This window comes from Onychomys torridus, chromosome 15 (assembly GCF_903995425.1).
Source record: "Onychomys torridus chromosome 15, mOncTor1.1, whole genome shotgun sequence".
In the NCBI taxonomy this organism is placed as follows: Eukaryota; Metazoa; Chordata; class Mammalia; order Rodentia; family Cricetidae; genus Onychomys; species Onychomys torridus.
Window position 1 is genome coordinate 21,573,927 of NC_050457.1, and position 18,409 is coordinate 21,592,335.

Sequence of the window (18,409 nt, forward strand, 5' to 3'; positions counted from 1 at the left end):
TTCAGGAAAAGTCAGTTGGGATATGAGTGACTTCTGTTTCCCTCATATCATGTTTCCCCTGGTCATTGCTGCAATCCAGGATGAATGAATGGGCCCCCTTCCTTTTCAGTTTCCATAAGGACCTGTGTGTGTGTGTGTGTGTGTGTGTGTGTGTGTGTGTGTGTGTGTGTGTAATGCATGTTTTGCTATGGTCTTATGCTTAATATTAAAGTTACAGAGGAAAATAATGAGGTAAAAGGTATTTATTGACACTGACCAAAACATATACAAATATTTCTGAAGAACAAGATGAGAACATTTCCTGGTTTATTTTCTCACAGAGATCCACAGTGCTCTAGCAACAAGGTCCACTTGTCCCTCTGTAGAAAAGCGCAGGCAGGCAACAAGCTTCACCAAGAGCTAGCCATTCTGTCCTGAAGAACTGTAGGGGCAAGTACTTTGTAGTGAGTGGTAGTCCACGGCACTCACTCCTTGGTCAGCTCTCTCTTGGAGTTTCACTATTTACAGCAAAAGGGACTGGAGGGAGCTTCTGGCTGGGCTAGAAGATGCTGCTGATAGAGACTCAGAACCCATCAGCATCAGAAGAAGAAAGTGAGCCACAAAGCGAATGGCTCAGGTCCCAAGTATGTCCAGACTGTGTTCCAGCACAGCGCCTGCCCGGTCAGAACAGATTCTTAGACAGGACACGTGGGTGGTCGTGTGGTGAGGGGGAACAGCGCTCCAACTCTGAAGCCCCAGACATTCATACATGAGAGCAAAGGGAGAAAAGCCCTTTCCCAGACCTACCTCTCTGCCTTTGAGGTCATGGGGCCACTGTCAATGGGCAACCGCTGTGAGAGTGGTTCACCCCTGGCTGGCAAAGATCATTCCCTAAATCCAGATGTTTTCATCTTTATCTTAAACGGCATTTCACACTCCAGATGAATGGCCACAAAGTGCAATATGGGACTTCAAAGTCAAAACATCTTTTTCATATCCTTCGGCTTACTCAAGGTAAGTTTCTCCTCTAGAAACTTGAAGGTGTGTGAGTCAAGTTAAAGATGCTACATGCAGAGCTGTTTTTCAATAATTTAATAATTAGACTCATGCCCAAAAGAATGAACTTGCATGAAATATTAAATATTCTTCTTAAAGCAATTTGGGCACAGACAATCACACACACAAGGACTGGGGCCCAGGGAAGGTTCTCCCCAAAGTGCCAGTGTTTTTGTTGTTTGCTTGGAAAAAAATAAATGAGCATGTAATCAGAGGTAAACAATGTTTTCTTCAGCTCCTTCTCCAGCATCTCCACCATGCCTGGCCACCATCGGGAGCATTAGTTTTGCTTCTGTTGTAGGTGTCTGTGGCTGAGGGCCATGTTGACTTGTGTCCTGGGGATCTGGAGTTTCACTTTGGATGGAGTCAAAATCTGCAACAGAAGGACATCATAGGTTATAGGAGACTCCACTCAGGATCCACAAGGCAGATGATGCTTTGCCTCAGAATCAGGAAATGCAGTGGCTTCATGGTCAGCCAGAGAGAAAATGCCCAAGCCCTCAAGGAGAGGAACACAGTGGCTATCTAATGATTTCATCAGAATTCAATTGTGGGCACAAACATCTCCTTTGAGTAGAAATGACCCTCATGGAACATGCTTAAGGAACTGGCAAGTACAGAAACAGTGGTCCCATTTATCACTGCTACCAGAGAAAGGGGTTCCAGTTGATTTTGAAAGTCAGGTCTTGAAAATGAAGATAGCCTTCTATGTGTCATAACCATGTATGGATCTGCACTGTATCTTCCTTTAGCATACCCCAGGTCAAGAACTGGTCTCAGGCTGTGTGGCGGTACACACCTTTAATCCCAGCACTTGGAAGGCATAGGCAGGTGGATCTCTATGAGTTCAAAGCCAGCCTGGTCTACAGAGTGAGTTCCAGGACAGCCATGGCTACGAAGGGAAACCTGTCTCAAAAAAAAAAAAAAAAAAAAAAAGTCTCAAGATCCCATCTATCTGGGGCTTAAATAGTGTGGATGAGGGGTGGGAAAGGGGTGTTGAAGAATAAGACCCTGTGTCCTCCCACTGTGCATGTGCGTTGTGCGTTAATGCTACACAAAGGACTTTGCAAGCACAGCTAGGCTTTCTGGAAAAATCTTGCCAACAGTGACTGTAACTGGGCTTGCAGCTTTTTTTCCCTTTCTGGTTGCCTAGCAACAGTAGGCACCTTCTCCCCTTTTCTGATAGAAGCTTCTATATTGTGCTTTAAATGGGGAGATGAAGGGGTGCTTTGATATGAAGAAAGAAACATACTTGCTACAAATCATTTCTATGGCATGTCTTCCAATAACCAACCTCCTAGAGGTGTGGCAATAGAGCAGAATTACAGGTAAGCACCTCCACGTTAAAGCCAGAGGCAAAGAGGCATAAACGTTGCAACAGAGAGTGAGGGTGGGTCACCCTGAGGTCCACCCTTCTCTTTCAGTCATCAAAAGGAAACTATTATCTTTGCTACATTTATCCCAAGCCACCATTATTCAGAAAGATAGCATGCCTGTCTTCATTCTGTGACAGAGATGCTCCTAACCTTCCCCTCCAGACAGGGATCTTTGGCTGCTAGGGAATGTAGTGTGCGTGCTAGTCTTGGTAAAAATGAAGGGCAGAATGTCCCCCACAGGGCTCCATCTTTTTGCTACCCCCTAGGTCTTTCTTTTTTTCCAAAAGGAGGTGGGGCTCATGGGGAGCTGCAGCCATGGCTATTGGAAGTAGAGTCAAATCACCTGGTAAAGCAATGGCCAAGCCATGTGACTCTGAAGAAAAGGAGGACCCTGAGGGCAGGGTGAGGAGGTGAGGTTGCCTGCGTGCTTCGGCTCGCTCAAAGGCACAGGCCAAGAATAACTTCGTTCCCCTTTTTCTCCTTGAGACAGAGTCTCTCATATCCCAGGCCAACCAAGGATGGCCATGACCTTCCCAGTCTCCTGTCTCGCCTTTCTGAGTTATGGAATTACAGATGTGTGCCACCACGCTCACTTTATGTGAGGCCGTGGATCAACTCATGGTGCCATGAGTACATGCTGGGCAATTGTTCTACCATGCTAGGCATCACCAACCCGTGAGGAAAATTTCCTTTTACACTGGAGCAATTAAGTCTTATTTCTCAAATACACAGAATGTGTTAGTGGCAGGGCTTTGAAGATGGTTCTAAATGACAGCTGCCATATCTGTACCTTCTCTCCACCAGCTTGAAAATTGTGCAGTCTTTTACACTCACCATCATTGACGGCTAAAAATGTAATCCACAGTTTACATGTCAGGAAACTAAGGCTCAGGCTAGTTCAACTTTTTGCCCAGTATCACACAGGTAGAGGGATCCCAGACCTCAACTTTGAGGGCTGTGGCTGTATACAGACACCTTCCTCCTCAGTCCAGAGTCTCATGATCTTCTCTCAATGTGCTAGAAGTGATTTGCCCAGATTTCTCAGGTTACAAGATCCTACATGTTTACCATTTTCTCCCCACTCACCTTTCTAAAAGACAGCAAAGCAAAAGATGTGCTGAGCCTCCCTAAACCAACCAACAGCAGTAATTACAGACCTAGCATCCTCCCCCACACAATCAGACAGATACAAATATCCCAAGCAATGATTTCACCGACAGGATAAGACTACAAACCAATCCAAAATGCTTCCCCATCCTGTGTTACCACATTGAGACACAGGGTATGCCTGTCTGTGGACATGATGATGTTCACACGTTCTTAATTCCTCTCCCCAGCTGCTGGAATGGCTGACACCAAAGAACGTCAAAATAAAAGAAAAATCTCCACACTTTCATCTAGCAAATACTGGCAGACTGAGCAGGTCACCTATGCTGCAGCAATAGAGGGACCAGCCAGGACACATAGACCATTATACTGAGAATGGAAAAAAAAAAATCACCCATGGTCGGGAGCTGATTGCTGAAATCAGACAGCCCTGGCCTCACTCTCATAATCCATGACACTTCCTTCCACTGGGGCGAAGCAGAGTCCAAAATGCTCAGGGGCCTGACAATCTGGGATGTGCCATTAACGGCTTCAAGAGAAAGCCAAAAAGCAAAGCAGAGAACCAAGCGTATATCAGAAAGAATTCTCGACGAAATAATGATGGTGGGCTATGGGAATACGCACGCGCGCGTGCACACACACACACACACACACACACACACACACACGAACATTTATAGTGGGGTTTTAATCAGAACATTTTGGAATAAGGAATAAGGATGAAAACAAGAGAACACTATTTCTACCAGGACCTTGGGCCCTAAGGTGACAGGCCCACATTGCAGTCCCAGATGGATGCCTTGTGGTTATGCGTCACCCGAAAGGGGAACTCAATTTCCTTCTCTGTGTTCCTTCTTCATTTCTACCTGAACTATGGAAGCAAGGTCAGGCAGTCTGACTTTGAAATACAAGCCATTCTGCAATTTCTGATTTTATTACTCCATTTCTACCCTGAGAGAACTCTAGCAGGGCGATTGTGTATTTCTGAAAGCCAGCCACCTTGTTTTACTCCAAAGAATATGGTCCTCATATAGAACCTGGAACTGAAAGTACATTTCTTCAAATGGAACCTCTCTGATTCAGAAAGCAGAATTCTCAGAGAGTTAAAATGAATTACCCAATTTCATTTGTGATCAAAAGGCCTGACCATTGAGGAAAAGAAAAATAGATCTTCCTTATTTTTAATAAGTAAAGAAATATTAATGGAATCAGAATCTGGTGTACTGAAAGGCAGACACTATTCTAATGAGACACAATTTCAAACTGCAACACTATCCCTTTGACATAAATAATTAGAACCTTACCACATCTCTGGAAACAGAACAGGGTGCAGATTATTAAGGCTAAAATAGGGGCAAATAAGCCAAAACACATTTAAAAACCCCAAAGTCTGGCGGAAGCAAATAGAAAAGCAGAGGCTTGGTTCAGGGCCTCTGCTGCCACATAACTAAGCTACTGGTCACACACTAAAAATTTAACTCCCTCCCCCCCCCCCACCCCCCCCCCCACCCCCACCTACCCAAAATCTCCATAGCCACATTATGAAGACTACTGTGGGTCCAGGTCAGCCTCCTAATGCAGCTTTAAAAGTTAGAGCTGTTCACAGTTTAGCTGGCACCTCTTCTGCTTGTAGACATGTGGTGCGGCACAGAAAAACGCCCTCATTAAGAGACAAGAGTGCATGGAGCACTCATACCCCAAGAGGACTCCCTAACTCTGAACTTCAGCCCTCAGTGACAACCTGCCTGTTGACACTGGTATTTATTGTTTTCATACATTCCTCTGTTCCCTAAAGCTGGAATTTCTAACAAACACTGAAGACATCTAGCCTTCCCATATCTCACCATGACTATTATTTTGAGCCAACTTGATCATTCGCTGTTATCATGACCAGACTATGCATGGTTTAGAAAACATAACTGTGATATATTTAAGATGAACAAAGTGACTTACAAACTGTGATGTAAACAAAATCTACACTATGAGGTGAAACGTTGCCTTGGGCAAATCACAAAGGATTGGGCCAAAATCATGAAATCCTCTTACATTTCTGCTTGGGTTCAGTGATTTCACAAACAACGTTCCAGATGTAAAACAACATGAAGGAATGCATAATGCAATCAAATCAAACTTGAAGTTGCATTTAAATGAATGTTTATACGGTAGTCATCATTTTTCCATTCGTCTGTCTGTCTTCATCTTTCTCAACAATGCATGTTTGAACAGAGCACACACTCTATCCTTAAAGGGTGGGGAAACCAACTGGCAACATCCACAGCTACTATCTACACTTGACCTCTGCTCTTGTGACCAACAAACGTAAGAGTCACTTGCCATAAAGAGCTCTGAATCTGAAAACGTTTAATTACCATATTCTTTGCCTTTTCCTGAATTTTCTGAATATAAAAACATTTTATTTACATATTTATTTTCCTGTGTGTGTATTTCAGATAGAGTCTCACTATGTAGTCCAAGCTGGCCTTAAACTCATGATCCTCTTTCTTTTACTCCCCAAAATGCTGGGATTACAAGCACATGCTACCACATCCTGTAGGAAAAGGCACTTGCAATCATGACCATATTGAAATGATGGTTTTCATTTAACATTAAGAACACTATAATGTTTATCATGGGCAGCAGTGCCAAGGTCTAAACTGAACCCAACAGTACACCAATGGCTAAGGACCCAGAAGCCCAGGGTTGCACAAAGCATGTTTAGTCTACTGTTGAGGTCGCCGATGACACATTGTTCAGCCCTTCTCCTGTCTCATCCCACAGAACAGAACTCCAAGTCTTCTGAGCCCTGGCTCCACTCGTGTTCAGTTTAACCAAGCCTTCTGACTACTCTTATGTTGTACTTTCTTACTACTTCTATGTCCCTTGTGCATGTCCCCAAACTCAAAATTCAGACTTTCCTAGAATAACTTGTTCTCCAAGAAACAATTTTATCATTAATGTTCCAATTCTACAAAATAATTTGTATTCCTATTTAGTCACTGATTCATGCTTACACTCTGAAACATTTAAAAAATCATTTCCTGATGGCATTACTGGCAATCATTATTTTTTCTCAGGAGCATTAATGCACAACATTTTCCCTCTAATGGAAAACATTTATTGTACAGAGCTTGAGGTATCTTCAGAGCAGAGGAAAATTGGTCTCTGTCCCTAATTTCTCGCAATTCGATTTTCCATAGTGAGCCACAAAACAGACTGTGAGCTTCTGATGTGAAAAGCAATCTAGAGTTGATAGCTGAAACAAACAAATTCTAAATTATTGCTGTGACTCCTTTTTTATTCTTTACGTGTCAATACTGCACGAGAGAGAGAGAGAGAGGGAGGGAGGGAGGGAGGGAGGAAGGGAGGATTTATGTAGTATGTGCATGTGCATGTTCAAATAAAGTAAAATGTATGACAAATATTCTCAACATTGTGACAGAGAACTGGACTTTGGCAGTATTTAATGCACTTGAAATGGCCGACCTTGGAGATGTACTCAATGCCAAAAGCAACAAAAGAGTGGAAGAAATCAGTACCACGAAGATGAAACTATTTGCAAAAGGCATGGCAGAGCATGGCACAACATGGCAATCTGCTGTTGGAACCTGAGTTTGCTCTTCTGTTTGTCTTTTTCCAAAGAAGGTTGACCACCAATTAGTGGCCATGACCTTGACTTGGTCAAGTCCCACAAGGATTATTCCTCACCATACTCTTCGGAAGCATCTCAAAGTATGTGTCTCTAGATAAAATATCTTTAGGTATTCATGATAAAAAGAAACCAGTGGTTAACTCAAGCACACGAACTGACAGGGTTCTTAGGATTGGAATGGGCTCACACCTGTCATGTGTCACACACAAATGTCTCAGAGGAACACTTAGTACTAGGCATTTCCCAACTCAGGCAGCCTCTTCTCACAGTGTCCCCAGCTGTATTTTCTTCCATGAAATAAATTCAGGCCAGGGCACTGGAGAATTATAAATTCATTATACACTATACAAGAAAACAAATGAGCAAGATGCCAGAATAAATCTAGGATGGAAGAGTGGAAGTAGATAAAGTCTTCTGAATCCAGAAGCCCAGAGCCATGGTGAAGCAAGGCCAAGCTCATTTTAGCTAAAACTGTGGACAGAAAAGCTAGCAGTAAACTCCAGAATGCCTAGAGAGATGATACTGGCAGCTGGACCCAGGGCTCAGTCTCCGAATCCAGAACTCAGAAGCAGACACTCTGCGTCCCATGATAGGATGCGAAGGAAATGCACAGCTCCATCTATGGAGCTGCTTTCATGTCAGGGAGAAGCCTGTGTTCCATCAAATGCCTATGCCCGGCTATAGGAACTACAGCTGCAGAATTCATAAAATGGCACCATGGGGATATAATCAGCAAGATCAGGAATGGGGATTTTTTTTTCCCAGAAAAAATTCAAACTGGCTTTTTCAACAAAGTAATTGAATGTTTAAAATGTGCATTAAAAGAGAGGCAAGAGAACTTTACAGTAAAATAGTCTTAAGGAATGTGCCAACTGCAGGCTATATATGAAATTATTCAGACAGTACTTTTACAAAACAGTCATCAAGGGCATGTATAAGACAATCGTAGTCAATCGCTTACTTACAGCTTGATTTTAAGCAACAATTGCTAATATTGTTTTAGGTGCAATAATGACATTATAAAGATGAAAAACAGAGTTCTTTCAGAAAACGATAATGAAATATTTTTCCAATGCAATGACAGGCTGTCCTGGATATGCTTAAGCTAACTCATCGTGAGAGAGAAAAGGGAATAGACCCAAGAGTGGTAGTGGGTTGGAAACAGTTAAAATTGGCTCTGGGTGGATGGAATTCATCAAATGACTTTTGTATATGTTTGAAAATTGCCATGACTACTTTAAAAAGTCAATAGCCTTTCATATATTTGGATCATAATATTATAAAAGATTCTCTGTTGTTCCAACAATGTAGCTTCTATATGTCTGATATAAATGGGACACTGTGGTGGTGAATTAGGAGCCTCGCCTGGATACAAGCATACTTATATCACTTTTAGTGTAGCAGGATGACAAGTCATTGGCAAGGTTATGTATGGGTTTCCATGCACTTTAGAAAGCTATACAAAAATCGCCCATAAAATGAACAAGGTTAATTTGCATTTATATTTCCCTATAAAACTGATAGATTCCAAAACGGTCTTTGTTCTTGCCTAGAAATCCAATAACATCTCTTAGGTGAACTCTAATTCAGAAAGCATCTCATTTGACATCCTGGGTCTGTTCATCCTTAGCAATGAGTTGGTAAGGTTCTGTTGGAGTCTGGATTTCTACTCTTGGCTCTTTCTGAGTTGAGTTCACTTGAAACTAACACACTTAAGACACAGGGAATAAAAGTAGTTCATCTAGTCTGACAACATCAAAGTAAATCTCTAGTTATATGAAGAATACATGGCAATATATTGTCAGATGGATGAATGTATTTGTGAGTATCTGGTTCAAAAATTGTATCTACCTCGATCAGACTCACCAGAAAAATATCAATTTGGAATTCTTATGATTTTATCGGAGAGAAGAAGATTAATAAGAAGCAGGTTGGGGGTCTGGGGGATGGGGAAGAGGGAAGATTAGGAGCCAAGCATGATGACATAGATATGAAAATGTCATAATGAAGCTTATTACCTTGTATGCATCCTAAAAAATGGAGAGGTAATGACTATAAGTCAGTAGCACTGTGTGTGTGTGTGTGTGTGTGTGTGTGTGTGTGTGTGTGTGTGTGTGTTGAACTAGGGGACAGAGACATAAAAACAGACACAAAAATAAAGCAACCTGGAAGTCACTGATCCTATATGTACCAACACGTATAGAAAAGAGCATGGTTTTGAAGACAGGTCAAAGAGTCCATGGTATTGATGTCAAATCAGAGAGTATAAACCAGGAAAAACAACTTAAAAATCCAAACAGTTAGTCTGGTCATCTTAGCTGGATCACAGCGTAGGAAAAGGCCTGTAGGTAGGGTCTGGCCAGCGGCAGACCCTTGTCAGTGTGCAAGGAAAGGTAGAATTACCCTGAAGGCCTTCTCTCATTAAGTCACTACTATGATTTGATCTCAGATGAGCATCGTGATGTCTAGCCAGAACCTCCATCCACTCACTGGTGAGTGGAACTTAGGTATCTGAAGTCACAACAACCCTCAACTTGCCCCCCACAACACACAGGATAATGTTCACTAAAAGAGCACACACCCATTTATCTACTCAAACTACAGGTTGTCACACAAATAAAATAGGCTGTAAATTATTAGCAATCCTGGACTATCAAGCTCTTCTATCCATGGGGAGAAAAAGTCAGAAAATAAGAAAAGAGAGAATTGTTACTTTGAAGAACAATTAACTTATAATGACACACATCAAACTTCAGTAGGATCGTGGTTTTCCTACCATAACATTTGAGCTGCTTCTCAAAACAGATGCAGGGACAAAAGGTTCTTAACCTGAAAATCTTCTCAGGTTTCTTACAAAACTAACCTTTCATATTTTCCATTATTTTAGCTGGAAGAGGTTCGACTTTCTGGTTTTTTTGTTTTTGTTTTTGTTTTTGTTTTTTTTTTAAGGGATTCGAGGTGATATATGAATGTAAATAGCAGGCTTGTGGAAATCCATTGAATAACAAAATCAACATAAAATATTGAGTTCTTACCCATGCCAGGCAGTTCTACATTCTTTGCATGTGTTTCTCAATCAGTTCAATTGTCACAATCCAAAATGGCAGCTCTTGTGTGAACTTCCACTAAGGTAAACCCAGAGACCAATCTAACACAGAAGGCTGTAGAAAACTTCCAAAAACCATGATTACCATCCTCAGAAGGAACACTGAAGAGACATTCCAAGCATAATTTTTACTAGAGTCTATTAAACAGTAACAGTATAAACATTGAGGAATATTTCTCAGAAATTAAAATAATAATAACCAAATTGAAAACCATTAACAGGGGCATGGTTCAGTGAGTAATGTTCATGCTGCACAAACCTTCCAGCCTAAGTTCAGATCATAAAATCCATGTGAAAGCCAGACACAGACGTGTACGTATGCACAATGCTAGTGTTCTTAGTGAGATACGGGAGGCAAAGACAGGAGAACCCTGAAAACTCTACAGCCAGGTAGCCTGGTATGCACAGGGGTAGAAACAAGAGAGATCCTGTGTCAAACAAGGTAAACAGTAGGGCCCAACACTGGAAGTTGTCCTCTGGCTTCCACACACATGCTATAGCATGCATGTGGGCTTGTGTGCACACGTACACACACACACACACACACACACACCATATACACACATGCAAAAAATGTTTTTAAAAGTCATTGGAATAATAGGAGAGTTAAATATAAAGATACATGAAAAATGGAAAAGGGAGTAAAAAAATAAAAAAGAGAACTGGAGAAATCCAACTTCCACTGAGAAACATTTCCATGAAACAGTATTGTTTTAAAAAGAAGATGAAAAGAAAAAGACTATTTCCCAGAACAGAAGGAGATATGTCTCTGGGTGAAAAGGGTGCAATGAATAACTCATAAAAATTATTTCAGCAGATGATCTTACAGACAGGCATCATAAACTTTAGCTGAGCGAGGACAGAAGATGGTTCGAACAGCCTCCAGAGTGAAGTAGGTCACAAAGAAAGAATCAGAACCCAGACAGGTCAAACTTCTCAGCAGGAATCAGAGAAAGTGGAAAAACAAATCTTTCAAAAATCAAGGAGTTGTGATCCTGGGTGAACTGTAAAAAACTAAATGTCACAGTGGTAAAAATAAATGAAAGAAAATATTTCAATATCTCAGAAAATTTATTTTCATTATATCTTCCCTTAGGAAATACATCCCCCCTTCAAACAGTCCCCGCCCCATACCAGCACACACTCACTCACATGTGCACACACTCACATGCACACACACATACACACACATTCACACATGCATGTACACACTCACATGCTCACACAATCACATACACACACACTCACATGCACACACATACTCACACATACATGCACATACACTCACATGCTCACACACACACTCACACATACTCATATGCTCACACACTCACATGCACACACACTTGCAACACTCACACCCACTCTCACATGTACACACGTACACATACACATACACAGAAGCCTGTGCATGCTCCTATATCAGAGAGAAGGAAGCTGGGGCCTAGAAATTTACTTTACTTCTTTTTTGTATAACAGAAATCACCACCATTGATTTAAGAACACAGAAGATCATATAGAAGAAGAAGACTAATATTATAAGAAATATTTATATGGAGGAAAGCATGACATGTGCATACCATAAAGCATGACCTTGGGACATGTAGGCATTTTTGCCTTGGCCCTTTAGAGGTATGCTAAGCAGAAGATCTGGAGGGGAACACATGGCGGGTTGATGAGCCATAATCTTGGGTCCCCTTTTTTTCAGTCTTTGCTAGCAGCACGTCAGCCATCTTATATGCTGTCCCCAGCATCTCCTGAGTGCACAGGGCTCCACAAGGGAGCATAAGTTATGGAAGGACAAGCACATGGCTAGACAGAGCACAAGTCTATACTGGGGCAGAAGGACAAAGGAGCCAACTAGCAGAATTTCAGACAGACAGAAAAGGAAGAAGGGAAGGAGGGAGGGAAGAAGAGAAAGGCCTCTTCCTGATCTTTAAAGTGTCCACATATAATTATAAAAAGATTTTCTTTGAAAACCACTTCTCTGAGCACAAAAATTGAGTGAGCCAATTTGAAAAAAAAAAAAAAAAAAAAACCTCCAAGAGTGGATCTTTGGAAATTCTAGAACCTAGAAATTAAGAAGCAACAACACCACCAGGCAGTGGTGGTGCACAACTTTAGTCCCAGCACTCAGGAAGCAGAGGCAGGTGGATCTCTGTGAGTTCAAGACCAGCCTGGTCTACAGAGTGAGTTCCAAGGCAGCCAGGGCTACACAGAGAAATCCTGTCTTTGAGAAAAAAAAAGAAAGAAAAGAAGGAAGGAAGGAAGGAAGGAAGGAAGGGAGGAAGGAAGGGAGAGATATAGAGAATGAGAAAGAAAACAAGAAACAAAACAAACAAACAAAAAGCAACACTATCATGAACAAAAGAATTCACAGAAGGTGGAGCCGGAAGAGCTACTGACCGTGCAGTGGCACTGTCTCTCACTTGTGATCAGGCAGGATGGGTGGAAGGAATGAGTCACCATTGTTATACGCATTATGCCAGCAGAACCACAGCATCCTAATGATGCTAAGGCCTGCAGAGGACCAGAAGCACCAGGAGTCCCAGACACAGATGGCAATGGTACACTGCACACCAACTGTAGAAAGAAAACAGTCCAGCAAAACTGAGGACCCCTCCCACTCATGTGTGTCATACTCTAAATAGACTCTCATTCACGTGCACAAGGAGTCAGACTAATGTCTACTGGTCATAATTTGTAATGAAAAAGCATGGGAAATATGTTACTTCCTCATTAATAAGAAAATGAAGGCACTGGCTTTGTTCATCAGTGGAAAGAGCATGTATCACACTCATGTATAAATACACACATTGAAGAGAAAAGGCAAGCCTGGATATAAATGGTCACACAAACAGGGCCGACACAGTGTGAAGAATCCTAATATGTGAAACAATACTTCAACGTTTACTTACAAACATAAAAACAAAATATATGCTTTACATATGGGGTATGGATACACATCCATGCCTAAGGAAAAGAGTAAAAACATCTCATAGAAATGATATCCACCAAAGTTAGGGTATTAGTTAGCTCTGAAGAAGACATTGAAAGTGACAGCTGGGCACCCAGCCTTATCAGTAAGTCACCATTCCAGAAAAGAGACAGCCATCCAAAGCCAATGTGACCAAGAGGTGTTAGCTGCTCACTGTGTGACTGGTCACTTCCTCTACATTTGCAATGTTCATGATTAAACCTCCTTTATTAAGGAATCCATCAAACCACACAGTAAAGAGCTGCTGTTGTAATGTGAGGCTTATTTTGACAGCTTATTTTTAATAACGGGAAACGCGCCAATGATATTTATGAAACTCCTGGAAATTTAAACATACAGCTGCCACATGTTGAGATGGAATTCCTGTCATTTTCCCCCATAGGTGTGGTGATGATTTTAAAAACATTTACTTCAAATATTTGTTTAGGGAAGATTGTGTACCTGAATACCTGAAAATATAAAGTCCCATGATGCCATTTTTTTTATTGATCAAACTATATGAAGCAGTACTATTACTGAGATTAAATTTTATAAACTGGTATTTATATTTGACTTTCAGAAGTTACTCTGAAGTATTAAAGTGTGTTTGAAAGACTATCTACACTAAATTTATTAATCCATTCTTAAAGCATTCATTATAAATTGAAGATAATTCTGTGTTACATTTTATCTGCAACAATCATATGTGCAAATAGCCATCATTAGATGAGTAAAATAAAAAGTTTTAAAGAGTGCCTTATTTAGTAAAGATATTTGTTGAAACATTCAGGGCTTAATATGCACTTGTGGAAAATTTACAATTTATTTTAAATACAGAGTTTAGGGAGGTGGGAATCTGGATGAAATGTGATTAGCCATAGGTTTGTGAAGGTGAGTGATGGTATATGAGTACTTATTACACTCCTCTGTAAATTTTGTGTTTGTTTGAAACTGTCCATGCTATATCCAGGTAGACAAGGAGTGTGCTCATTTTAAGATACAATAAAACATCAAATCCTGGAACAAAACGAGCAAATCCTGGAGCTCCTGGGCAGAGGAAAGGATAACTCAAGAAATGCCGGAAAAGTAGCACATTGCTAGCTACAGGCAGTACCATCATGGCACTGGATCTTTCCGTGGCTCCAGGGACCGTGAGTTTCTAAGCACCACCACAACAGAGCAGGCTTTCTGGAAGCTGCCAGCAGCTTGACGCTACCCATGCTGAAAGAGTTATGTCTCTCGTTTTGCTGAGAGAAGAAGAATCATTTCCCCGGCAGCTGAATAAGGCAGGAAATCGACCCAGGAATTTTAATGCTGCACTTACCGCTTCCTGGTTCAATAGAGGGGAAAGCAGCTGCGGAGTCGCCAGCATACCAGACTGGCTGTTTTGCTTTCATCCCAAGAAGGCAGGCCATTTAACCAAACACACCCAAGCTAATTAGTTCTACCTGTTCTTCATAATTATGCTATTACCCGATTTTTAAAAGTGGAATACAGTTCTTTGTTTTCAATGCCTATGAATGAGGGTTGGTTTTTTTTTTTTTTCTCCCTCTTGATTAACTACAAAATGATGACTGTTGAAGAATTTGCAGGCCCATTCTTTTTTGAAAAATTGGCATTTTTTTGATGCAACATAGCTTTGTTTTGTTTTCTAGTTTTTAATGAGAAACATTAACTTAGTGATTCTCATTTGTTTGAAATGACATTTGCTAAGAAGCCAAAACTTGAAATATCATTTCTAATTACAGCCTTGAGTTTCTGTCACTCCAAAAGATTATAATTTAAAAAGCACAATGTAATATACAAAAAAATGTGCATGGTTTGAACAAGAACTCACACCTTGGCTTTCTCTAAGCCTATTATCATAGTGAAAATCACTACATTTTCAAACATTAAAATTAAAATGCTTCAGGAATTTGCATAATTGCAAAAATAGGAAATTCATAGGAAAGAGGGAAAATTAAGATTTTTAAATTATTGAATCAGTAATCAAAAACAAGCCGGCCATTGTTGTGGGACACACCTGTAACCCTAATACTTGGGGGACAGAAGCAGAACCACCCTAAGTTAAAGAATAGACTGTTCATATAGTGAGGAGAGACGGAGAGACAGAGAGAGGAGAGGACAGGAGACGGGATGAGATGAGATGAAGGGAGGGCAGGGGAGGGGAAGGGAGGGGAGGGGAAGAGAAAGGGGAAGGGTGGAGAGGAGAGGGAGACAGAGACAGACAGACAGAGAGAGGAGACAGAGAGGGGGAGAATATATGACTATCTCTTTGGAACCATCACTCCAAACAGAACTGACTGAACTATCTTTAAATAAGCACAAATGAAAAACCAGCGCTATCTGCCTGTTGATGTTTGTATTTCCTGACCTGTGCCCCAAGACGGGAGCTGAAAGCCAGCTGCCATCCTTGGCTCATCCAAGTGACACAGATTCAAGGTTGTATCATAACCTCTTCTTCTGACATAGATGTTTCTTTTACAAACCACTCTTCTCGAGAAACAACCCTCGTCTGGCCATATAATTTAACTCCTTCCTAGGAAAAGCCCTGAAAGTGGGGGTAGCCTCAGGTCCTCCCTCAATGACTGTAGCCCCAGCTGCTCTGCTGCTGACAGCCTTCAAGCTTGTGGCCATGCAGAATAGCAAGACAGAAATACAGGTGAGTTCAACGGTTGAGGGATATTTGATCACACTGTGGGAAGATGTGTCTCTGTCCTTCCTCACCTGCCTAAGGCACCTTCTGATTGGTTTAATAAAGAGGCAAACGGCCAATAGCTAGGCAGGAGAGGATAGGTGGGACTTCCAGGGAGAGAGAAGAACTCAGAAGAATCTGAGAGGTGGGGGAATTCGCCAGCCAGATGTGGAAGAAGTTTGACATACAGTATGGGGGAGAGGTAAAGAGCCACGTGGCAGAATGTAGATGAATATAAATGGTTTAATTTAAGTTTTAAGAGCTAGTTGGGAACAAGCCTAAGCTATAGACAAGCTTTCATCATTAATAAAAAGTCTCCGTGTCATTATTCAGGAGCTGGTAGTCCAAAGAAAGTCCGACTCCATTCAATAGATGGGGGCAGCCTGCTGGTGGCTAATGAACAGTACTGTCCGCTGCTGCACAGCATCCAACACTTTCTACAAAGGAATAGTTTCCAGATGTGGTGGCAAAGATGGCTTTGAGGGAAGGAGAAGACATCTGAACTGAACCTCAAAAGTTCACCAAGATGTCAAGAGCCGAATGGAAGGTCGTTCTAGTAAAGTGGCTAGCCATCACAAGGGGAGAAAATGCTAGATATCTTGAGGGAAGGTAGGCTTTGTAGAGCTTAGTGGCTTCTGGTGATCAGGTCCCCTTTATGGTCCCACTTCAACCTGTGTTCCTGGCTTCCCTTCCCACACCACCCTGGTACAAGAGGCTCACTCCAGAGCAAGGTGAGAAAGGAGCATTGTTTCCCTAGTCTTTGCCTGACCCTAATGAACCTGCATTAGTCAGAGAAATCCGGGCCCCACTTAATGGTATTTGTTTTTGGTCAGAGGGTAATTTAGAATGAAGACCGACTTGAGCATCCCATTCACTTACCTTTCTATAAACACTGAGTCCCTACTGTGCACCTTTCCCTGAGCTAGGCACTAGGAACTGAGGTGAACTGACCTGCCCTCAGTACCCTGGAAACTTAACAGTGATGGGTACCTTCAAAAGCACTCCACAGGTTTATGTTAAGCAGATACCTACCCCAGTAGTAAGTCTACTCCTAGGCATTCCTTTGAGAGATGTAAAAACAATTCACAAAGTACCTAAAAACCAGAGGCAGGCCAGATAGAGCCATCAACAGCTTAGCCTGCAAAACAAAGAACCTGTCCCAGGACCATGCGGCAACATGAATACATCTCAAAAATAACATGAAGGGTGAAAACAAGCCAGACACAGAGAGGGACAGGCTGACTGATCCCATTACATTCTAGAAAAAGCAAAATTAGCCTGAGTTGGCAGGAAGCAAAGGCGTAGTCACCACTGGGCTGAGGCCTGATCGAAAAAGAGCCTAAGTGGGTTGATAGAAATGCTTTGTACCTTGTCTGTTTTTCTATAAAACTGTTTGGATAATCGACTGGACGGCTAAGAATTTTACTAAATGTAAATTATACCTTGACATATTGATAATGCTGTATAAAGCAGCACAGTGTCTATAGAAGTAACACAAGGGAACTCTGTGGAAGTGAATCAAAGTTTCTACTTATTTCCACAGAGCCACACGAGAGAGGCTCCTGACCCCAGCTGAGGGCAGCTGGACAGACCCATGGGAGAAAATGGCTCTGAGTATTTCTGGAAGAGGAGGAGGGATGATGAGGTTGAAGTATAAGGCAGAGGGGACCCTCATGTCAGAGGGGAACCCCATGTCAGAGGGGAACCCCATGTCAGAGGGGACCCCCATGTCAGAGGGGAACCCCATGTCAGAGGGGACCCTCATGTCAGAGGGGACCCTCATGTCAGAGGGGAACCCCATGTCAGAGGGGAACCCCATGTCAGAGGGGACCCTCATGTCAGAGGGGACCCTCATGTCAGAGGGGACCCTCATGTCAGAGGGGACCCTCATGTCAGAGGGGACCCTCATGTCAGAGGGGAACCCCATGTCAGAGGGGAACCCCATGTCAGAGGGGACCCTCATGTCAGAGGGGACCCTCATGTCAGAGGGGACCCTCATGTCAGAGGGGACCCTCATGTCAGAGGGGACCCTCATGTCAGAGGGGAACCCCATGTCAGAGGGGACCCTCATGTCAGAGGGGAACCCCATGTCAGAGGGGACCCTCATGGCAGAGGGGACCCTCATGGCAGAGGGGACCCTCATGTCAGAGGGGACCCTCATGTCAGAGGGGAACCCCATGTCAGAGGGGACCCTCATGTCAGAGGGGACCCCCATGGCAGAGGGGACCCTCATGGCAGAGGGGACCCTCATGGCAGAGGGGACCCTCATGGCAGAGGGGAACCTCATGGCAGAGGGGAACCCATGGCAGAGGGGACCCTCATGGCAGAGGGGACCCTCATGGCAGAGGGGACCCTCATGGCAGAGGAAATGGATGACTCATAGGAATGAACCAAAATACCATGATTGGACCATTGGGTAAAGAAGGCTGAAGGTTTGTGAGGCTGTGTGATTAGAAGCCGGATT

The 18,409-nt window shown here is 42.5% G+C and overlaps 1 protein-coding gene across 2 annotated transcripts in view; it reads right to left on the reverse strand.

Annotated features, from left to right (window-relative positions):
- Positions 1-224: 224 nt before the first annotated feature.
- Positions 225-18,409, reverse strand: part of Arhgef28 (Rho guanine nucleotide exchange factor 28) — a 328,408-nt gene continuing 310,223 nt past the window's right edge. For both annotated transcript variants that reach the window (XM_036206820.1, XM_036206821.1), the window contains one exon: positions 225-1,408. In XM_036206820.1, coding sequence (XP_036062713.1) covers positions 1,245-1,408 — 164 coding nt within the window. In that variant the 3' untranslated portion in view covers positions 225-1,244. The remainder of the gene's footprint in view (positions 1,409-18,409) is intronic.